This window comes from Pongo pygmaeus, chromosome 19 (genome assembly GCF_028885625.2).
Source record: "Pongo pygmaeus isolate AG05252 chromosome 19, NHGRI_mPonPyg2-v2.0_pri, whole genome shotgun sequence".
NCBI classification, from domain to species: domain Eukaryota; kingdom Metazoa; phylum Chordata; class Mammalia; order Primates; family Hominidae; genus Pongo; species Pongo pygmaeus.
Window position 1 is genome coordinate 15,786,645 of NC_072392.2, and position 24,590 is coordinate 15,811,234.

General features: G+C 38.4%; 1 protein-coding gene across 1 annotated transcript in view; it reads left to right on the top strand.

Moving 5' to 3' along the window:
- LOC129016517 (coiled-coil domain-containing protein 144A) overlaps positions 1-24,590 on the top strand; it is an 88,247-nt gene that overhangs the window by 44,852 nt on the left and 18,805 nt on the right. Inside the window, exons 12-13 of the mRNA XM_054455829.2 lie at positions 466-1,419; positions 2,992-3,129. Of these exons, the coding sequence (XP_054311804.1) occupies positions 466-1,419; positions 2,992-3,129 (1,092 nt within the window). The remainder of the gene's footprint in view (positions 1-465; positions 1,420-2,991; positions 3,130-24,590) is intronic.

Consider the following 24,590-nt stretch of genomic DNA (forward strand, 5'->3'; position numbering starts at 1 on the left):
ATAAATGGCTATAGAATATTCTCAGGAAAAAAATAACTTAAAGAACATTGGAACATTTCCTCTGTCCAGATATATGCAAAGCTACAGCTTTTACTACAGGGTGGTGTATAGGTTAGATGTCAGAGTGTAAAGCCAATTTTTTAATGTAGTCAAATTTATTAATCTTTAATGCCTTTGAGTTTGTTGTAATTTGGAGACAGTCTTTTCCAATTCTGAGATGCTTAAAAATTCTCTAGTTATTTATGTTTTATATTCATGGATTCATTGTCTTCAAATAAACTTATGAAGTTTTGGGAATTTATGCTCTATGAGGTTTGAAGTTTTGATAGAATATTTTTTTCCAGTTGGATATCCACTTATGGCAATCTTTTCATTGAATACATGTATAGGTTATTCTTTAAGTTCAGAGAAAATCATAATATGTCATTTTATTGAGTGCTACTGAATGTTTCCTTTCTTACTTAGATTTCTCATAGGCATCTGAAAGAAAAGGATCTCTTTCATGAAAATTGCATGTTGCAGGAAGAAATTGCCTTGCTGAGACTGGAAATAGATACAATAAAACATCAGAAAAAGCAAAAGGAAAAGAAATATTTTGAGAACATTGAGGTTTTGAAAGAAAAGAATGATAACCTTCAAAAAATTATAAAACTAAATGAGGAAACATTAACAGAAACAATACTCCAGTACAGTGGACAGCTGAACAATCTGACAACTGAGAACAAAATACTCAATTCTGAACTGGAGAATGGGAAACAGAACCAAGAAAGACTGGAAATAGAAATGGAATCATACCGTTGTAGACTGGCTGCTGCTCTATGTGACTGTGATCAAAGTCAGACAGCAAGAGACCTAAAACTTGATTTCCAGAGAACAAGACAAGAGTGGGTTCGTTTACATGACAAAATGAAGGTTGATATGTCTGGCCTACAAGCTAAGAATGAGATTCTTTCTGAAAAACTTTCTAATGCTGAAAGTAAATTCAACAGCCTACAAATTCAGCTCCATAACACAAGAGATGCTCTTGGAAGAGAGAGTTGGATTTTGGAACGTGTGCAAAGAGACCTCAGCCAAACACAGTGTCAGAAGAAAGAAACTGAACAAATGTACCAAATTGAACAAAGCAAACTGAAGAAATACATTGCCAAGCAGGAATCTGTAGAGGAGAGATTATCTCAACTACAAAGTGAAAATACGTTGCTTCGACAGCAACTGGATGATGCTCACAAGAAAGCTAACAGTCAAGAAAAGACAATCAGTACTATCCAAGACCAGTTTCATTCTGCTGCCAAAAATCTTCGAGCTGAGAGTGAAAAGCAGATTCTTTCACTACAAGAGAAGAACAAGGAGCTGATGGATGAATATAATCATTTAAAAGAAAGAATGGATCAATGTGAGAAAGACAAAGCAGGAAGAAAAGTAAGTATTAAGAAAGATAAAATATTTTTCAACCTTCCTGAAAGAAAATGTAAAGTAATATTTGGTTATGGCTAAATGTTGTATCTAGTTGAATATAAAATATATAGATCATAAATGTATTTGCTGTATCAGCCTAGAAATGTACCAGTGAAAAAGAAGTTAAACCTGAAAGATGCTTTACTTTGCGTAAAGAAATTGTGTCACCTATGAAATTTTAAGTTCAGTTACAGTGTTAATAGGTACAGACAAATACTCATAATGTAGTCTTATGCTGCTGAAATGATCATTGCAGTGCCTTTATGTGGCCATGTTTTAATACCATGATGAAGCAGATAAACAGAAATGCTCATACCTGACATGAGTATTTTGAAATTAAGATTTAGTGGGGAGGGTTGCTTTGACCGTTAATTCCAGATTTCCCAGGTGAACTGAAGTATACTGCTGTATCTCATAATACTTTTCCTTCAGTAGTTTTGTAATGTATTTAAGTTGGTATAATTTTATTTTTATTCATATCAATTTGACTTAAATCTGAGATGATTTCAGTCTCAAATTACTTGTTATGACCTCTCAATTCTTTAAAGGCATTTCCTTTTTTTTTTTTTTTTGAGATGGAGTCTTGCTCTGTAAGTTTTGTATTTTTAGTAGAGATGGAGTTTTGCCATGTTGGCAAGGCTGGTCTCAAACTCCTGACCTCAGGTGATCCACCCGCCTTGGCCTCCCAAAGTGCTGGGATTACAGGCGTGAGCCACTGTGCCTGGCCTAAAGGCATTTACTTTTTATTAAATCATAATTTGGGACAGATGTGAATTTCAGCAAAGCCATGTTACATTTAATCTTACCACTGGTATTTATAATTTACTTTGAATGTTTTTACAAAGAATTTGCTCATAATTTTCATTTCAAGGCTCACTGCCTATCATTCGGATATAACTTTGACAGTACAAAGGTAATTGTGGCTATCTGTGATTTATTTGTTTGGCATTGAGTCCCATTTTCAAACTAATCAGAAGTGGCAGGATTCACATATAGCAGGAATGGACTGAACAGGTGAGACATTGTAGGAGCTGAGGTCAGGAGGGAGGTAGAGGCCAGGTTACCTAGGGCCTCAAAGGCCATTGGAATTTTACTTGTATTCTGAGATAGGAATCTTTTAGAAGGATCTGAGCAGGCAATTGAATATGCAAGGAACTCTGAGTTGATTTGAGCTTCTAATAAAAAACAGGGAAAACATTTTACAGTGTGGGATGTACCACCAGCAGCCCCACCCACATACCAATTTCTTTTTGAGACTTCAGTAGGTTGTTAAACATTGCAGATGTTTCAGGGAAGAGTGAGTAGTGGGCTGAATCTATTGCCTACGTTAACAGAAAACTGATTTGGCAGGAAGATAACACCTTCTTTGTCCTTAACTAAATTCAGTAATAAACAAGAATGTGTGCACATGAGGAAAAGAAGGCGAATTATATATGTGTTGATATTTTTCAAAGTATATATGTTAGAGTTAAATCTTACTACCATAATTTAATAATAAGGTGATTTATAAATCAGTAACAAAAAATACCTTCACAGGTAGTCATGAGAGAATTCCACCAAGAATGGACCGATCTCCTAAAACAACAACCTACATCAGAGGCTACCTCACGTTGTCACATTAATTTAGATGAGACACAGGATTCAAAGAAGAAATTGGGTCAAATCAGAAGTGAAGTATGTATGAAACATAACATGTCAACAGTTAATCTATAGGTGGTGAAATAATGTCAGATATTTTAGGATACTGATTGCAGTGGATAGCTTTCTTTTGTATTTTTATTATAATTCATTTTATTACAATTTAATTATCTTTATAATACACTTGTTTCTTAACCTCTGGCTTTCATTCTGTCCTTTTCTCCTCATAAGTACGTACATTTTAAAAATAAGGATCATTTCCAAAGATCCTTAGGAAAATTGGGAATTATTCAGTATTCCTCACAGAAGTTGAGAGGCTTTTTTTTTTTCCTGTGAAGTAATATTTTTTTAGTGATTTCTCTATTGCCATGGTGAGGTAAGCCAGATTAAATTATAGGATTATGTTTAGTAGAATGTTCCAGAAAATTGTCTTATATCTTATCTTTACTTTTGTGAATGGGTACAGAACCTGTGTATATTTGTTTCATGAATTTCAGGATAACTTGTACAGAAAGGCCATAGTACTGTTCTCCAAAATGCAAATGTTTTAATTTACAAACTACTTGAAATGTTAGGTACTTCCTTCATTTTCCTTTCATTTTAAATATATTGTGCTTTTTTACAAATCATGTATAGTATGTACATCCAAAGTAGAGAATTAAGAGATGTATCTAGATTCTACCACTGAATTTTTAAAAACAAGTTTACTGAGAGAGAATTCTCATACCATACAGTTTACCCATTGAACGTGTACAATTCATAGTCTCTTAGTATATTCACAGAGTTGCGTAACCATCACCATCAGCAATTGTAGGACATTTTCATGACCCTGAAAGGAATCAGCAATCTACTTTGTTTCCATAGATTAGCCCATTCTGGACACCACGTATCAATTGGATCACACAATATGTGGTGGTCTTTTGTGACTGGCTTCTTCTACTTAGCATAACATTTTTAAGGTTCATTGTGTTGTAACATGTATCAGTATTTAATTTCATCTTATTGCTGAGTAATTTTCCACTGTATGGACATACCACTAATTTGTTTAGCCATTCATCAGTTGATGGACCTTTGGGTTGTTTCCATGTTTTGGCTATTATTAATCATACTGCTGTGAACTTTTATTTACAAGTTTTTGTTTGTATATGTATTCCTTTCTCTTGGGTGTATACATATGAGTTGAATTTCTGGGTCATATGGTGACTCTATGCTTAACCTTTTGAGGAGCTGCCAGTCTGCTTTCCAAAGTGGTTGCACCATTTTACATTCCCATCAGCATTGTATGAGGGTTCTAATTTCTCCACATCCTTGCCAACATTTTTCATATTTTTGATTGAAAAAGGATCCCAACCTAGAGGTATGAAGTGGTACCTCGTTGTGGTTTTGATTCACATTTCCCTAATGATGAATGACTTTAAGCCTCTTTTTATGTGCTTATGAGCCATTTGTATATCTTCTTTGGAGAAATGTCTATTCAAATCCTTTGCCCACATTAAAATTGGGTTGTCCTAAATTTCTGAATTTTAAGAGTTCTTTATATACCCTAGGTGTAAGTCCCTTATCAGATATGTTTCCAAATATTTTCAATGGCTTTCCTTTTTATTTTTTTTTTTATGATTTATTATGTTTTTAAAATTTATATAATTTTAAATTGTAGAGAGAAGGTCTCACTATGTTGTCCAGGCTGGTTTTGAACTCCTGAGCTCAAGCAATCCTTCCACCTCGGCCTCCCAAGTGTTGGGATTATAGGTGTAAGCCACCATGCCCAGCCTCCTTTTCACTTTCTTGATGGTCTCTGTTCAAGCACAGAAGTTTCACATTTTGATGAAGTCCAGTTAATTTTTTTGTTTGTTTTGCAGTCACAAAGATTTATGGCTATGTTTTCTTCTAGGAATTTTATAGTTTTAGTTCTTACATTTAGCGGTTCTATTTTGTTACTTTTAGATATGACATTTGGTGAAGTCCACCTTTATTCTTTTGCATGTGGATATACAGTTTTCCCAGAACCATTTGTTGAAAAAAATCTATTCATTTCTCATTTAATTTTTTTTACACCCTTGTTGAAAATCAGTTGACCATAAAAGTGTGTGTTTGTTTTTGGATTCTCAATTCTAATATATTGAGCTATGTCTATCCTTATGCCAGTAGCAAATCACATTTTAGGAAAATTCATTTTCAGTCCTGTTGCTTATTACCAGTTGTCTTATGTAAGAATAGAAATTCAAGTAGTAGAATGTCTTTAATTTCACTTTTTTGCTTCTTGAAGGAGTGTATGGCCAGCTTATGCCTTGCTGACTCCATGATATGATAAGAGTCAGGCTTACGAAGACAGATCCCATTAATTTTTTTTCTCCAGTCATACCTTTTGTCTCTCACCCAGTGCCTCTCTCTTCATTCCCATTTCCATCAAATCTTGGTCACAGGATATGCTGACTCTGTCTACTATTTACTGCATTATGTTTTTATTAACTCATTGTAAGTCATAGAGTCATGTGTAGATTTTAACTATCTTATGAAGGGCAAGATTAAGTCTAGGCTGTCATCTTTCCTCATTGGAAATTGAGCTAATTCATCATGTTCCAGTTTACAGTTAGATACTCTTTTGACCCAGCACCTGGTCCTCTTGTACACTCCCGGAGCTGAATCCTCTTCTTGGCACAGATACTACATTCTCAGAAACCAGAGTTCCCTGCATTTACCTCCTTTTGCTTAAATAGAGATGCATAGCTATGCTTTTATAGTTCAATACATAATTCATTGAATAAATACTTCAACCCATTCAAAGAACAACTTCCAGGAGTGCAGCAACTGGAAATCAGGTCATGTCCAGGCATTTATCAGAAACAAATAGTTGAATTAGTTGTATGAATTTCAAAATTTCAGAGCCAATTTGTATGATATGGAGAAGCATTTTGATACAACATAAAGATGAGACGCTCTTCCCTTCTCCATACAAATGAGCTTGAAGTAAGGTAAAGGGGAAATTGCATTTAATAGCTAAACACTCAAAGGACACTACATTTGTTTTACTTCTGAGATTGTTAAAACTAATTCCATAATTTTTTAAAATTTTCTCATTGAGGAAATGGAAATGAAGATTGAATCCTAGATTGATTAATAAATATCCAAAGCTGCTTATCACTTTTAGAATTTCAGTTCATTGAAATCAGGTACAATGTCTGATTTTTGGTTATTAATCAAATATTTCTAGTTTTTTCAACTTTATACTTCGAATTATATATCTCCTTCCTTCTTCATCTTCCTTATTTCATAACTCGGGGGACAAATTCTAAAAGCCTTACTGGCTTAGTCATCAGAATTTGTCATCGAAAGGAACTTTTTCTAAACTTCTCTGCAGTAGTTCTTACATCCTTCTTCTGGTTGTCTGCTGCTTCCCATTAGAGTTGTTTGTCATTAATAAATTAACCTCAACATTTTTTAGATCTTACTTTAAAGAAGACTAATTTCTACTGGGTATGTTATTGTATTTCTTATTGTCTCCTTGTTTAAATTTATTTTTCTGGTGTTATTTTTTGCTAACAAATTACCCAAAGTTGAGTGGCTAAGAACAACATTCGTTTAGTTCACCAATCTGTGGCTTGGGAAAACCTTGGCCGGGACAGCTTGCCTCTGCTCCCTTCAGCTTCACTTGGGATAAATCAAAGGCTAAGGGACTGGAATCATCTGAAGGTTTGTTCACTAAGATGTCTGTTCCTGATGGCGGCTATTGGTTGGAACTTTAGTTGGGGCAGGTTGCCCAAATATCTACATTGGCACTCCTAGGCTCTCTTTGTGGCCTAAGCTGCCTCACAACATGGGGGCTGGGGTCCAAGGGTGAGCAGTCTGCGGTAGAGAGCTTCTTCTAACTTAATGTTGGAAGCCACATGGTTATCACTTTTAACACTTTCTGTTCATTAGAAGCAAGTCACTAAGTTTCACCCATAGTCTATATATAGGATGAATGATTTTGCTTTTATTTTTATTGATGTAGTTTTTTTAGACATGATGTCTTATTATGTTACTCAGGCCGGCCTTGATCTCCATGGCTCAAGAATTCTTCCTGCCTTTGCCTCCCAAGTAGCTGAGACCACAGGAATGTGACACCACACCTGGCTTCCTTTGATTTTTTGTGGACCTGTGTAATTGTACATATTTATGGTATACACAGTGATATTTTGATATGTGTAAACAATGTATAATGGTCAAATCAGGCTAATTAATATATTCCATCACCTCAAACATTTACCATTTCTTTGTGTTGTGAACTTTCAAAATCCTCTCCTCTAGCTTTTTAAATATTAGCTAACCAAGCCAGGTGTAGTGGCACACACCTGTAATCCCAGCTGTTTGGGAGGCTGAGGCAGGAGAATGGCTTGAACCCCGGAGGCGGAGATTGCAGTGAGCTGAGATTGCACCACTGCACGCCAAGCCTGGGTGACAGAGCAAGACTCTGTCTCAAAAAAAAAAAAAAAAAATTAGTTAATCATATTCACCCTACAATGCAACAGAACACTAGAATTCATTCCTCCTATGTAGCTGTAATCTTGTATCCATTAACCAGCCTCTCCTCATCTTCCACTCCCCTTCACCTTTCTCAGCCTCTAATACCCACAATTCTACTCTCTACTTCCATGAACTTTTAAAAAAAATTTTAGCTCCCACATGAGTGAAAACATACAGTAGTTATTTTTCTGTGCTTGAATTATTTCACTTAGTGTCACTTAATGTCCTCATCCATGCTGTAAATGACATGATTTTATTCTTTTTTATGGCTGAATAGTATTCCACTGTGGACATATACCACATTTTCTTTACTCATCAACCACATTCATCTGTTGATGAACATTTAGGTTGATTCTGTATCTTGGTTGTTGTGAATAGTGCTGCAGTAAACATGGGAATACTGGTATCCCTTTGATATATTGATTTTCTTTCTTTTGGATAAATACTTAGTAGTGGGATTGTTGGATCATATGACACTTCTATTTTTAGCTTTTTAAGAAACTTCCATGGTTATACTAGTTTACATTCCCTCCACGAGTGCATAAGAGTTTTCTTTTTCTCCCCAGCCTCACCAGGATTTTTTACTTTTGTTTTTTTTTTTGTTTGTTTTTTGGTGTTTTTGATAGTAGCCATTCTGTGGTGAGACGATATCTCATTTGGGATTTTGTTTTCATTTTCCTGTTAGTGATGTTGAGTACTTTTCCATACATTTGTGGACATTCATATGTCTTCTTTTTAGAAATGTCTATTTAAATTGTTTGTCCACATTTCAGGGGGGATTATTAACTATTTTTACTGTTGAGTTGTTTGAGTTCCTGGTATATTCTAGATATTACACCTTTCTCAGATGAATAGATTTGTAAATATTTTCTCCTAGTCTACAATTGTTGGTTGTTTCCTTCACTCTGTTGATTGTTTCCTTTGCTGTGAAGAAACCTAATTTTAATATTGCTTTACTTACGTATTTTTGTTTTTATACCTGTGCTTTTTTTTGCATGTGCCCGTGATAACTTAGCTATAAAATCTTTGCCTTGACCAATGTCCTGAAGCATTTTCCCTATATTTTCTTGTAGTAGTTTTATAATTTTGGATCTCATGTTTAAGTCTTTAATCCATTTTGAGTTGATTTTTGTATATGGTGAAAGATAGGGACCTGGTTTCATTCTTCTTTTTACAGATACCCACTTTTCCCAGCCCCATTTGTTGAAGAGAGGGTTCTTTCCCCAATGTATGTTTTTGATGCTTTTGTTGAAAATCAGGTGTCTGTAAATATGTGGATTTATTTCTGCGTTCTCTATTCTGTTCCATTGGTTTAATTTTCTATTTTTATACCAAGACCATGCTCTTTTGGTTACTGTAACCTTGTAATATATTTTGAAGTCAGGTGGAGTGATGCCTCCAGCTCTGTTCTTTTCCCTCAGGCTTGGCTTGTATTGTCTAGCTTTTTTGCAGTTCCATATGAATTTTAGGATTGTTTTTTCCATTTCTGTGAAGAATGTTATTGGTGTTTTTTTGTTGCAAGTTATAAAGGGCATTTTATTTTTATCTTATTTATTCTTTCTCTTTCTTAACTTTCAGATTCAGGGGGTACATGTGCAGGTTTGTTACACAGGTATATTGCATAATGCTTAGGTTTAGGGTGCAATTGAACCTATCACCCAGGTAATGAGCATAATACCCGGCATGTCATTTTTCAACCATTGTCCAACCCAGTCCCCCTTCTTATAGTCCCCAGTGTCTGTTGCTCCCATCTTTATGTCCATGTGTACACAACGTTTAGCTCCCACATATAAGTGAGAATATGTAGTATTTGGTTTTCTGTTTCTGCATCAGTTTGCTTAGGATAATGGCCTCCAGCTGCATCCATGTTGCTGCAAAGGGCAATATTTTGTTCTTTTTATAGTTGCATAATATTCCATATTGTATATGTGCTACATTTTCTTAATACAATGCATCGTTGATGAGCTTCTGGTTTTATTCCATATCTTTGCCATTGTGAATAGTGCTGCAGTGAACATTGGGTGCATGTGTCTTTTTGGTAGAATGATTTTTTGGTGGTGGGGAGTGGATATTTAACCCACTAATGGGATTGCTGGGTTGAATGGCAGTTCTACTTTTAGTTCCGTGAGAGAAACCTCCAAACTGCTTTCCACAGTGGCTGAACGAATTTACCATTTTCTCCAATAGTGTATTAGAATTCCCTTTTCGCTGTAGCGGCTCTGCCAAAATCTGGGTTGTTGTTGCTTATTTTTTGACTTTTTAGTAATAGCCATTATGTCTGGTGTGAGATGGTATGTCATTTGCTTTTCTCTGATGATTAGTGATGATGAGTATTTTTTCATATGTTTGCTCTCCACTTTTATGTCTTTTTTTGAGAAGTGTCTGTTAATGTATTTTGCCCGCTTTTATATATTTTTTTAAATTCTCGTTTGTTGATTTAAGTTCCTTATAGGTTCTGGATATTAGAACTTTGTTCAATGCATAGCTTGTAAATACATTCTTTCATTATTTAGGTTGCCTATTTAGTCTCTTGAATGGTTCCTTTTCCTATGCAGAAGCTCCTTTGTTTAACTAGGTCCCAATTTTTCATTTTGACTTTTGTTGCAATTGCTTTTGAGGGCTTATTCATAAATTATTTTCAGAGGCTGATTTCGAATAGTGTATTTCTTAGGTTTTCTTGTAGGATTTTTATAGTTAGAGGTCTTACTTTTAAGAATGTAATTCAGCTTTCATTAATTTTTGTATGTGGTGATAGCTAGGGGTCAAGTTTCATTCTTCTGTGTATGGATAACCAGTCATCCCAGCACCATTTATTGAATAGGGAGTCCTTTCCCCATTGCATATTTGTGTTGGCTTTGTCAAAGACCAAATGGTTGTAGGCATGTGGCTTTATTTCTGGGCTCTCTGTTCTGTTCCATTGGTCTATGTGTCTGTTTTTGTGCCAGTACCGTGCTGATTTGTTTACTGTAGCCTTTGTTTACTGTAGTATAGTTTGAAGTTGGGTAATGTGATGCGTCAGGCTTGGTTCTCTTTGCTTAGGATGGCTCTGGGTGTTTGGGCTCTTTTCTGGTTCCACATGAAATTTTAGAATAGTTTTTTCTAATGCTGTGAAAAATGACATTAATAGTTTGATAGGAATGGTATTGAATCTGCAGATTGCTTTGGGCAGTATGGCCATTTTAATGCTATTGATTTTTCCAATTCATGAGCTTGGAATGTTTTGCCATTTTTTTGGTGTCATCTATTTGATGTCATGATTTTTTTCAGCAGTGTTTTGTAATTCTCCTTGTAACCACCTTTCATCTCCGTAGTCAGATGCATTCCTAAGTATTTTGCTTTTTTGTGTGTGGCTATTGTAAATTGGATTACATTCTTGATTTGTCTCTCAGCTTGAACTTTATTGGTATATAGAAATGCTACGGATATTTTTACATTGATAAATGACTGAAGTCATTTATCAGTTCCAGGATAAATTGGCAAACTCTTTAGAGTTTTCTAGGTACAGAATCATATCATCAGCAAAGAGAGATAGTTTGGCTTCTTTTCCTTTTTGGTGGATGCCTTTTCTTTCTTTCTTTTTCCTGATTGCTGTGGCTAGGAGTTCCAGTACTATGTTGAATACATATGGTGAGAGTGGGCATCTTTGTCTTGTTGCAGCTGGCAAGGGGAATGCTTCCAACTGTTTTTGTTCTTTTTTCTTTACTATTTTATAGAGACAAGGTCTCACTGTGTTGCCCAGGCTGGTCTCAGGCTCCTGGCCTCAAGTGATTCTCCTGTCTTCGCCTCCCAACATGCTGGGGTTACAAGCATGAGCCACTGCACTTAGCCCCCACTTCCGGCTTTTGCCCATTCTGTATGGTTTTAGCTGTAGGTTTGTTATAGAGTGGCCTTTATTATTTTGAGGTCTGTTTCTTTGATGCCTAATTTGTTGGGTGTTTTTTTCATGAAGGGATGATGGACGTTATTGAAAGCTTTTTTGCATCTTTTGAGTTGATATATGGTTTTTCATTTTCATTCTGTTTATGTGGTGAAACACATTTATTGATTTGTGTACTTTGAACCAATTGCATCACAAAAATAAAGCCGACTTGATTGTGGTGAAGTAAGTTTTTGATGTGTTGCTGGATTTTGTTTGCTGATATTTTATTGAGGACTTTTGTCTACATTCATTGGGGATATTGGGCTGTAGTTTTCTTTATTCATTGTGTCTTTGCTGGCTTTTAGTATCAAGATGATGCTGGCATCATACAATGAGTTAGGGAGAAGTATCTCCTCAATATTTTGGAATAGTTTCATTAGGTTTGTTAACAGCTCTTCTTTGTATGTCTGGTAGAAATTGGCTATGAGTCAGTCTGATCTGAATCTGTTTTTGGCTAGTAGGTTTTTTATTACTGATTCAATTTCAGAGCTTGTTATTTGTCTGTTCATGATATCAATTTCCTCGTGGTTCAATCTTTGTTGGTTTCCAAGGATTTATCCATTTCTCCTAGATATTCTAGTTTGTGTGTATACAGTGGTGTTCATTGTAGTCTCTGAGGATCTTTTGTATTACTATGGGATTGGTTGTAATGTCATCTTTGTTGTTTCTGATTGTGCTTATTTAGATGTTCTCTGTTATTTATTTATTTATTTATCTAGCTAGTAGCCTGTCAGTATTTTTATCCCTTCAAAAAGCCAACTTTTGGTTTCATTGATCCTTTGTATGGATTTTTGGGCCTCAAGTTTTCTCAGTTATGCTCTGATTTTAGTTATTTCTTTTCTGCTGCCAGTTTGGGGTTATTTTCTTCTTGTTTTTTAGTTCCTCTCGGCACAGTTTCAGATTGTTAATTACAGATCTGTCTAACTTTTCAACATATTTGTTTTGCACTATAAGCTTTCCTCTTATGCTGCTTTTGCTGTATCCCAGAAGATTTGGTATGATGTTTCTTTTTCTTTATTACAAATCATTATTTGATTTCTGCCTTAAATTCTTTCTTTTCCCAAAGTCATTTAGGAGCCAGTTGTTTGATTTCCATGTAATTGTGTGGTTTTCAGAGATCTTCTTGGTATTCATTTCTATTTTTATTGCACTGTAGTCCAAGAGAATGGTGTTGTGTGATTTCATTTTTTAAAATTTTATCATGACTTGCTTTATGGTCAAACATGTTGTTGATCTTGGAGTATGTTCTTTTTGCAGATGAGAAAAAAAGTGTATTCTGTGGTTGTCTGGTGGAGTATTCTGTAGATGTCTGTTAGGTCCAATTAGTCAAGTGTTAAATTTAAGCCCAGAATTTCTTTGTTAGTTTTTTGTCTCAATGATTTGCCTTAACACTATCAATGAGATGTTGAAGATCCCCACTGTTATTGTGTGACTGAGTCTTTTGGTAGGTCTAGAAGTACTTGGTTGTTTTTGAATGTGGGTGCTCCAGTGTTGGGTGAGTATGTATTTAGGATAGGGATGTCTTCTTGGCAAAGTGAGTCCTTTATCATTGTGTAATGCCCTTCTTCATCCTTTTTTGGCTGTTGTTGGTTTAAAGTCTGTTTTATCTAAGAATAACAACCCCTTGCTTTTTGCATTTTGTTTGCATGACAGATCTTTGTCCATCCCTTTACTCAGAGCCTGTGGGTGCCATTACATGTGAGATGTGTCTTTTGATGATAGCAGACTGTTGGTTCTTGTTGGTTGGTTTTATTTTAATTCAACTTGCCACTCTGTGCCTTTTAAGTGAGGCATTTAGACCATTGAATTCAATATTAATATTTATATGTGAGATTTTGATTCCGCCATGATGTTTTTAGCTGTTTGCTTTGTACTCTCGATTGTGTAGTTGTGTAATAGGGTCTGTGGGCTATGTACTTAAGTGTGTTTTTGTGGTAGTGGGTATTGTTCTTTCTTTTCCATATTTAGAACTCCTTAAGAATCTCTTGTAAGTCTGGTCTAGTGGTAATGAATTTATTTAGTGTTTGTCTGGAAAAGATTGTATTTCTCTGTCACTGATGAGGCTTAGATTGGAGTGGTATGAAATTCTTGGCTGAAATTTCTTTAAGGATGCTGACAACAGGCCCCACTTTCTGGCTTGTAAGGTTTTTGCCCGAAAGAGGTCAGCTGTTCACCTGATGCAGCTGTTATAGCTGCCTGTGAGATTTTCCCTTTCATGTTGACCTTGGAAAGTCTGATGGGCTGTGTATCTTGGGGATGGTTGTAGAGGTTCTCTGAATTTCTTGAATTTTTCCATCAACCTCTGTAATGAGATTGGGGAAATTTCATGGACTATATCCTCAGGTATGTTTTCCATGTTGCTTCCTCTCTCTCCTTCTCTCTCAGCCATGCCAGTGAGTCATAGATTAGTGTCTTTACAAAATCCCACATTCCTCAGATGTTTCGTTCATTTTTAAAATTGTTTTTTCTTTATTTGTATCTGACTGGGCTGACTCAAAAGACTGGTCTTTGAGCTCTGTAATCCTTCCCTCCACTTGGTCTCATCTGGTTTTGAAGGTCCCTCCTGTGTTGAATTTTGCAGCTCCAGAAGTTCAATTTGATTCTCTTTAAAAATGGCTCTTTTGTGTTTCAACTTTTGGATGGTTATACTGGCTTCCTTGGATTGGATTTCAACTTTCTCTTTAATCTCATTGAGCTTTGTTGCCATTGAGATTCTGAATCACATGTCTGTCATAAAGCATGTCATTACACTTTAATCTGGTGAGGATTTATTGCTGGGGAGCTAGTGTGATTTTTTGGAGGTAATGAAATGCTCTGATTTGTTGAATTGCTAGAGTTCTTGTGCTGATTATTCCTCCTCTGAAAATGCTGATGTTTCTTTATCTTTTTGAAATTCCTGTCATTTGGATGGGGATTTTTGTTTTTATGTTCTTTTTTTTCTCTTGAGGGTTTGTGGTGTGTATTGTGTATGGTTGATTGGCCTTTTTTCTGGGTGGTTTCAGATGGCCAGGACTCTACACAGGTTCCTTCCTTGTGGCTACTTTCCTGCATTGGGTTTCACAGATGTGTGTTGAAGGTATATAATGATTTTTGTTTGGTGGTGTAATTCAGCCTGCAATCCAGGAGATGGTGCTCTAGAGTACGGGCTGGCATGCCTCTTTTCTATTTCAGCCTGTTGGCAGCAGTGCTCCGGGGAAGGGGGAGAAGTAGGATTGGGAAGGTGAGAGATAACCCCCTCACCAAATCAGTTCCTGGAACTTGGGAGAGCCCCCTCCAATCACTGGTGCCACACCTGAATTTTGAGGGCTGCACACCTCCCACCCTTAGGGCAGCGGCCCAAGCCAAAAGTTAGGTTGCCGAGACACCTACAACTCTCTAGGGACATGCTGGTCGTCTGGGCTTGGTAGAGTCAGAGCAGGTTGTAGAGTATGTCTGCGGATCTGTGGGGTGGTCTGTTGATATAATGTGGGTCAAGGGAGGAGGATCCCCGGGCAGGGCTGTGGTTCTGTGGGTGTGCACCTGGTGTGGTGCCTGCAGCCCAGGGTTTTTTGCCCAGCAGATGGCTGTGGGGACCACTCAGCTCGCACTCACCCAACCAGGCCTCCCTCCAGTGTCTGCCCCCAGGGCAGGCCCAACTAGGTAGTTTTGTCCCCCAGCCTTCCGTGCCCAGATCAACTGGACTGTTAGCTGTTTCAGGCAGTGGTGCCCCCTCAGGCAGAGGCTGTGGACAGACAGGTTACACCCTTCCTGGACAGGTCTTGTAGAACAGGGTCCCCAACCTCCAGGTGGCAGACCAGTACTGGTCTGTGGCCTGTTAGGAACTGGACCACACAGCAGGAGGTGAGGGGAGGGCTGGTGAGTGAGCATTACCACCTGAGCTTCGCCTCTTGTCACATCAGCAGCGGCATTAGATTCTCATAGGAGCGCGAGCCCTGTTGTGAACTGTGCATGTGAGGGATCTAGGTTGCGTGCTCCTTATGAGAATCTAATGCCTGACGATCTGAAGTGGAACAGTTTCATCGCAAAACCATCCCCACCCCCACCATCTGTGGAAAAATTGTTTTCCACAATGCCAGCACCTGGTGCCAAAAAGGTTGGGGACTGCTGTTGCAGAGGGAGCTCACCTGGCTCCCACACTGGCATATGAACTTGGGCCCTCTCTTCTTGGCATTGTGAGAGAGGAAGCTACTCCTCTTCTTGAGCTCAGGCCACAGATACCAGCTCAGTATACTTGAGCAGTGTGCTTGAATCCTGGGGGTATTGAGACCAGGTTCATGACTTTGTCTTCTGGTCCCATGGGGTTGAGCTTTGGTTGTGCTGAGGGTGGGGGCTGAACTGCTCCCAGGCCTCCGGCAAAGCACTCAGATGGGGCAGTGGAGGCTGTGCTGTGTGCTTACCCTTGCGTGAGTAGCTAGGCAGGGGCCTTGGGAGGGGCTGGTGGACAAGAAGGTACACAGACCAGATATGCTGCAGTCCCACGGTAGATGCAGCCCTACTGTCTTCTGGCCTGGCAGTAAGCAGGAGCTAGAGTCACTCAGAGCAAGATGGAGAGCCTTGGGGGATGGGTGCCTATGGTCATGTTTTGCTGCAGCTGTACCAGGGGCAAAACCTTCTGGGCTGTATGTGGGTTTGAGCTCTGCCTCTGCCTATTTGCCAGCCAGTTCCTCTTGCCAGTTCAGATGTCTGTGTGGGTCCAGGGATCTCTGGGAGCTAGTATCCCAGAGTTCCTTGGTGGGAGTGTGGTGCTGCACAGTTCCTTCACTCACCCCTTCCTTAGTTTCTGGATTGGGAAGCAATCCTAGTGCTTGGTGACTCTGTGCAGGCTTCCCAGATTTCTTCCTCTTCAGCCTTGATGCCTGCATTACCTATCACATTTCAGTGTTTTCTCTCCAAAGACCTACTCCAAGTGTGATAATTTACTTGATATTTTGGTTTCTCTCTCACAGAGAGGCATTTCCTGGCTGCATGTGGTGACCATCTTGTCTTCCCCTAAAAACATCAAAATCGGTATTTAATACAGCTTGCATTCAATCTGTAGACTGCTTTCAGTAATAAGGTCATTTAACCAATATTCTTCCAGTCCGTGAGCATGCAATATCTTTCCATGTTTGTGTCCTCTACAATTTCTTTCATCGGTGTTTTGTAGTTTTTTTTTTTTTTTTTTTTTGTAAAGCTCTTTACAAAATCTCTCTGGTTAACTTTATTCTGAGGCATTTTATTATTTTGTAGCTAGAATAGTGGGACTGCCTTTTTGATGTTTTTTTATGCTAGTTGATTATTAGTGTATAGAAATGTTACACATGCTATTGGCATTATTTTTGTATGCTGATTTTGTGGCCTGCACCTTTGCTGAATTCTTTAGTTCTAACAGGCTTTTTTGGTGGCGTGTTTATGGTTTTCTGTATATGAGATCAGGTCATGTGCACAGGGAGACAGTTTGACTTTCTGTTTTCCAATCTGGATCCCCTTTATTTCTCTGACAATTTTTGTATCTGCGTCCTTCAGGGATATTGGCATGTAGTTTTCTTTTGTTGTTGTGTCCTTGTCTGGGTTTGGCCTTAGAGTAATACTGACCTTTAGAATAAACTAGGAAGATTTTGGAATAATTTATGAAAAATTGGTGTTAGTTTTTCCTTAAAAGTTTAGTAGAATTCAGAGTAACTTACCCAGTTTTAGACCTTTCTTTGTTGGTAAACTTTATTACTGATTCAATTACATTACCGTTATTGGTCTGTCCAGGTTTCCATTTCTTCTTGGTTCATTCTTGCTGGTTATGCATTTCCAGGAATGTATCCATTTTCCATACGTTTCCAGTTTGTTGGCATATAGTTGTTCATAATAGTCTCTCATGACCCCATGTATTTCTTTGCTATCTCCTTTTCTGTTTCTCTCTTTATTTACTTTTCTCTTTTTTCTTGTTTAATATAGTTTGCAGTTTTGCTTTATTACTCTACCTCATTCAGTTCTGCCCTGCCTTTATCATTTCTTTCCTTCTACTACATTTGAGTTTTGGGTCTGTTCTTGCTTTTTTGGTTTCTTCAGGTATATTGTTAGGTTGTTTATTTGAAGTCTTTCTCTTTTTTGGATGTAGCTGTTAATTGCTATAAATTGCCCTCTTAGTGCTTCTTTTGTCACTTTCTATAGGGATTGATTTTTTTCCCCATTTTCATTTGTTTCAAGGTATTTTAAATATTTTTTCTTAATTTATTGATTGGCCCAGTTGCTCATTCAGGAGCATGTTGTTTAATTTCCATGCATTTGTACAGTTTACAAAGTTTTTGTCGTTATTGATTTCCATTTTTATTCCATTGTGGTTTGAGAAGATATTTGACATGAGCTTTTAAACTCAATATATGGTCTATTCTGGAGAATGTTCTATGTGCTAATGAGAAGAATGTATATCCTGCAGCTTCTTAATACAGTGTTCTGTAAGTGTCTGCTAGGTCCGTGTGGTCTATAGTGCAGGTTCATTTCGATGTTTCTTTGTCAATTTTCTGTTTAGATGATCCCTTCAATGCTGAAAGTCAGATGATGGCGTCCCTATCTATTATTGTACTGGAGACTATCTGTCTCTTTAGTTTCAGTGATGTTTGCCTTATATATCTGTGTGCTCAGGTATTGAGTATATATACCTTTATGACTGTTGTATCCTCTTGCTGAATTGATCCTGTTATTATTATATAATGACCTTCTTTTTCTCTTTTATGTTTTTTTTTAACTTAAGATCTATTTTGTCTGATATAAATATAGCTACTCCTGTGTGCTTTTGGTTTCCATTTGCATGGAATATCCTTCCATCCTTTCACTTGCAGTCTATGTGTCTTTACAGGTAAAGTGAGTTTCTTGTTGGCAGCATATTATTTGGTCTTTTTTTGTAATCCATTCATTCTGTCTATATCTTTAATTGGGGAATTTAAATCATGTATATTCAAAGTTTTTATGATAGGTGAGGACTTACTCCTCTCATTTTATTGATTGTTTAGTGATTGTTTGGTCTATCATTTGTCCCTATCTTCCTCTTTTATTGTTTACCTCTACAATTTGCTGGTTTTCTGTAGTGATAATGTTTGATTCCTTTCTCTTTTTCAGTTCTGTACCTACTCTACCAGTGAGTCATACAGTTTTTTGATTTTCATGGTGGTAGACATTGTCTTTTTGCTTCCAGATTGAGGACTTCTGTAAGCATTTCTTGTAGGATCAGTCTAGCGGTGATGCATTCCTTCAGATTTTGCTTGTCTGAGATGTTATTTCTTTTTCAGTTTTATCTGTTTATTTATTGGAGACAGAGTCTCACTCTGTTGCCCTGGTTGGAGTTCAGTGGCATAATCTCAGCTTACTGCAACCTCTGCCTCCCAGGTTCAAGCAATTCTTGTGCCTCGGCCTCCTGAGTAGCTGGGACTACAGGCGTGAGCCATCATGCCTGGCTAATTTTGTATATTTTTAGTAGAGACAGGGTTTTGCCAAATTGCCCAGGCTGGTCTTGAACTCCTGAGCTCAAGCAGTCCCCCTACCTTGGCCTCCCAAAGTGCTAGGATTACAGGGATGAACCACTGCACCTGGCCCCTCTTTTTCAGTTTTAAAGGATAGCTTTGCTAGGTATAATATTCTTGACAGGCAGTCTTTTTCTTCCCGCATGTTAAATATATCATGTCATTCTCTCCTATCCTCTAAGGTTTCTGCTGACAAATATGCTATTTGATATGGATTCCCTTGTATGTGACTTGGTGTTTTTCTCTTGTTCTTTGTCTTTGACTTTTGACATTTGAATCTGATGTGCCGCAGAGAAGACATTTTTTGTTGTATTTCTTTGGGGATCTTTGAGACATCTGTATCCAGATGTTTACATCTCTCACAAGACTTGGTAGTTTTTCAGCTATTATTTCATTAGATAGGTTTTCTGTGCCTTTTCCCATCTCTTCTATTTCTGCAACTCCCAATATCCGAAAAAATTTTGGCTCATGATGGCCCATATATCACATACACTGTCTTCATTCTTTTTCTTTTCTTTTTGCTTTTTGTTTGCCTGGCCTCATATAAAGACCTCTCTTCAAGTTCAGAAATTCATTCTTCTACTTGATCTAGTCTATTGCCAACATTCTCAGTTGTTTTTATTTTATGTATTGAATTATCAGTTCCAGGATTTCTGTTTTGTTCCTTTTAATGCTATCTTTTTCATTGTTGAATTTCTTATTTAGATCATAAATTGTTTTCCTGATTCATTTGTATTACGTATCTTTCCTATCAGGAATCTTTCCTGATTCCTTTGTATTATTGTGTATCTCACTATGTTTCCTTAAGATCATTATTTTGAATTTTATAGGTTTTGTTTTCTTTGGGATCTGTTACTGGAGAATTACTCTGTTCCTTTGGAGGTGTCATGTTTCTTTGACTTTTCATACTTCTTGTGTCCTTAATGTTGATAACTGTGCAGCTGGTGTAACAGTCACTTCATCTAGTTTTAGACGTTGACTTTTTTCTGTAGATATATCTGTGTTGTTGGTTGAATATGGTGCTCTGGCATTGATGATGGGTGGGTACATTGGTGTGGTCTCCATATACTTATGCTTTCTTCTGCTGTAATCAACATCAGTGTCTGTAAGTTCCTCAGTGGCTTACGGTGTGGTTGTTAGTAGCAGGGGATGCTGTGGTGAGGCCTTGATGGTGATGAGGAGGACAGCAGGCCAGTCCTCAGGCACATTGATGGCATACACAAGGATGTATGTGTGATTGGCAGCACCAGGCCATGCTTCCCAGTTTTTGGTGGCAGCGGGTTACCTGAGTGGGCTGGCCCTTGGGCCTCCAGGTGGTGTGTGCTGGGATCAGAGGTGGCAGTAGCAGGCTAGCCCAAAGGACCTTGGTGACACTTGTGGCACTGGAGATGACAGTAGCAGCTGGGGGCCGGACCTTGGATCCCTTGGTAGCATGCATGGGCACTGATAGTGGTGAAAGCAGGCTGCATGGGCATTTCTCTGGCCCCCTATGAGGAACATTTAGGTGGGTACCTAAGGCAGTGTGTGGAGCAGGCTTGTCCACAGGTTCACTGAAGACACGTGCAGGAGCCTTTGCCAGTGGCTGGTGAGGCAGCCCTGTCTTTATGCTCCTGGATGCCATGTGCAGGTGCCGGTGGGGCAGTAGGACTCTCCTTGGTATTAGTGATAGACGGGGCCTGGGTAAAGGCACAGAGGCCTGGGTGGGGTGGGCTGCTTCTCAGGGTCCTGGACAGTGTATGTGAGCACTGATAGCAACAATAGCAGCAGCAAGCAAAGTGGCCTTGTCTTCAGGCTCTCATATGGCTCACATGGGCACCGCCCCGGTGGGTTTGGCAGGCTTGTTCTCAGGCTCCTGCATGGTACACTTGAGTGGGCCAGTCCTCCAGCCTCCTAAAGGTATGTACAGGTATGCACAGCACTGCCCCTGAAGGGGATAGGGCTGCTGTTGGTGGCAGTGGTGTCAGTCAGGTGGCTCCTAGGCTCTAGAGAGCACACACTTAGGATCGCTTTGACCTAGAGTAGTTTCGCTGGTGGGCTATTAGGTGACCACCTATTTGCGCAGGTATATGGTGCTGTGGGGCTAGGGATTTGGGGGAATCGGTCCTGGTTTTGAGATGATACTGGCTGGGCTGGCTACCTCAGTTCCCTTTCCTTCTGTCATCAGAGGATCCCTATCAATTTCCTGCTGAATTCCAGTATACTCTCTGATGTTTTCCTCAAGGTGTGGTTACCTACTTGCTGTTTTGGTTTTTCTTTTTGAAAGAGGTGAGTGCTGGGTATTCCCAGTCAGCCATCTCGATGATGTCTCTGTCTATGCTGTGCATATTAAGGAACGTATAGACATGTTTTAAAACCTGCACAATTGACCCTATAACTATAATTTAAAAGATTTCTACCACTTGAAAAACACACTAATTTCTAATTATTACCTCTCACCCCACACACAGGTTTTATTTAATACGGCAGCAGGCTCAGGCTTAAAGTGCAAGATCCTAACCTCCCACCACACACACACAAGTTTCATTTAATATGGCAGCATGCTCAGGCTTGAAGTGCAAGATCCTACCGTCTTTATCACTGCTGGTAGGGATGCACCCTGGGTTGTGGTTTCTGCGGTATAACCCCTTGAGTGCATTTCTTGTCAACACAAAGACTTAAGAACTAAAGGGACAAGTTGTCTACTACTCACCCACCCAGCATTCTCCTAAACTGCCAGAGACCCTCCTATTGAACAAAGAGAAAACGGGAGTCACAAAGGAAATATTAGACCATAGAAATTCTGAAATACAGCCTGTTGTGTGCTTCCACTTACTTGATTTGGACTTCATGGGAACCATCCTCTGTGGCTTTTTGTGGTACCTTCTTGGCTCTTTGTTGTATCCTTTTCATAAGCAATGACCTGTGTTTTCAGCTAAGTAGTTTCTTCAGCCAGCTTCCTCCCTGTAGAACCTCTTAGGTCCTAAGGCCTCTTTTCATTTTTACTGTCTTGGTGTCTTTTAAGCCAAGCTAGCAAGCAGTGCTATTGTTACTATAATTCTCTTAGAGTCTCTTGTGAATTTTACTTGAGTTCTTATCATTGGAAAAACCACTTGTCCCGATCTCTTTGAGATAAGCACTTCAGCTTGTGCTTCCTGTGAAGGAAGCACAGTGTTCTTTGTAGTAGCACAGTGCCTTAAGATGTGTATACCTTTAAGATCTTTAAGGGAATTTGAGGCACCACCTTAAATCTTTCTAAGGTCTTAAAATAGGGCCTTACACTGACAGTCTTGGCTTCACCTTCAGACTTTCTCCTGGCAGCACCCTGGATTTGATCTTATCTCAGAGGCCATTTATCTCAGCAATACAGATGCTCCTCAAATTAGGATAGGTTTATGTCTGGATGACATTTGCATTTGTTGTGTCTGATATTTGCAATTTATAGGCCATCATAAATTGCAAATATCAGAAGTTATGGGTGGGTTTTCCATTTACGATAATTTCCATTTACAGTGACTTTATCCTGATGTAACCACCCCTGTAAGCCAAAAGGCTTACACATATCATTTCATTACTCAACACATATCATTTTCACAGTATTATAAAAAGTCAGAAAATGGTGAGTCTAACCGTGCTAAGTCAAGGACTGTCTATATTTGGGAATCTGACATGTGGAGAGGCTATAAAAAGCATATTGAACCTAGAAAGTCCTGGTTCTTTTATATGTAGTAGTCTTTCTTTAGCTTATCTTTTGCATTGGTTTTACTTTCAGGAGCTGTGTAGTAACAGTGCCCTTTCCTTCAGGTTCCAGTATCGTTTTCTTCACTATCCTTGAAGCCCTTCCTACCAGCTTCTTCGAGGACCATCAGGCTTCCACTAACAGTCTCTTTAAAACTCTTCTTGTTTTTATGCTTATTCTTCTGTAGGTCCTTTCAGCTTCCGATTAGCTCCTGGTCCAGTGGTAATCCTACATGTTTTAGTAGTTTTTGTTGTTTTGTTGTTGTGCAATCCATATGTAGTGTCAATATCTGTATCAGTTATTTCTTGGTATATAACAAAATGCAGTGTCTCAAAACAACATCTATTTTGTTCACAATCTGCAGTTTTAGGCAAGGCTCAGTGGGGCCAACTCACTTTTTCTTTACTTGGCATCAGCTGAGGTGACTTAAAGCTGGGGACTAGAATCATCTAAAGGCTTGTTTATTCACCTGTGCGGCATTTGAAGCTGGCTTTTGGCTGGGACGTTAGGTAGGGAAGTCAGCTCGAACACCTACCTACATGAGGATTCACGGTGTGGTTTGGGCTTTCTCACGGCATGTTGGCTGCATTTTAAGGACAAGCATCCCTAGAGAGAGAGAGTCAGGTAGAAGCTGTGTGACTTTTTGTAACCAACCTTAGAAGTCACACAGCAGTTCTGCCACATTGTGTTCAGGAGAAACCGGTTGTCAATGCCAGCTTGTATTCAGGAGAGGGAATGTCATGGGAGAAGTGGCAAGCAATTTGTAGATGTTTTAAAACCACCACTTCACTTACCTTTATAAAATAAAAAACAATCATAATTATTTCCTCTAAAGGAAAGCTGTTCTTTCCAACTCAGCACAACTGAAATTTCAGTGCAATTTTTTGTTGTCATTCTTTAATGTGCTCCCTTATTTTGTGTAAAGTAACAGTGAATTACAAGATTGTGCTACTGAATTAAGACATTTTTCTTCAGAAAAATGGTATGGATCATGCCTTTGAACTTTTATACTGGGAGATGTGATTGCTTCTTAACTCCAAGTATCATTACTCTTTGAAATGTAACTCAAATTAGTGTAAGACATTTGCAGTTCAGCAAAAAGCTTATGGTATTGGAATCCTTTTTTTTCCAAAATGTATTAATTAGAGTCTTATTTTCAGAGTCTTATTATGGGAGCCATTTATTGACTCAGGCCCAATAATTCAATATGATGCCCCTAAAACTTCTTTGCAAATTATGGAGAATGATAGTGGGTTAAAGGAATAAGAGACTTTGTGCTAAAGGGGTGACTTAAGGAGGAAAGCCATGAAACAGTCATAGGATAACAGAAGTCTAAGATCAAGTCCAAATGTTGTGTGGCAAAGATGATGAAAGTAAAGGATATATTTTTGTGAATTCTGGTGGTTTTAACTTTGTTTTTAATTTTCTGAGTAATTCAACGGTCTGTGTTTTATGAATCTACAACAGTATAGATAACATTTTATTGCAACTGAATTTATTTCAAAAATTATTAGTTTTGGCTGGGTGCGGTGGCTCACGTCTGTAATCTCAGCACTTTGGGAGGCCGAGGTGAGTGGATCATGAGGTCAGGAGATCGAGACCATCCTGGCTAACACGGTGAAACCCCGTCTACTAAAAATAAAAAATAAATAAAAAAAAAATTTAGCCAGGGGTGGTGGTGGGCGCCTGTAGTCCCAGCTACTCCAGCTATGCAGGAGAATGGCCTGAACCCGGGAGGCAGAGCTTGTAGTGAGCCAAGATCCCGCCACTGCACTCCAGCCTGGGCGACAGAGCGAGACTCCATCTCAAAAAATATATATATATTATTAGTTTTTTGTTAGACCATTCTCAGTCTACCTTCTTCATTACC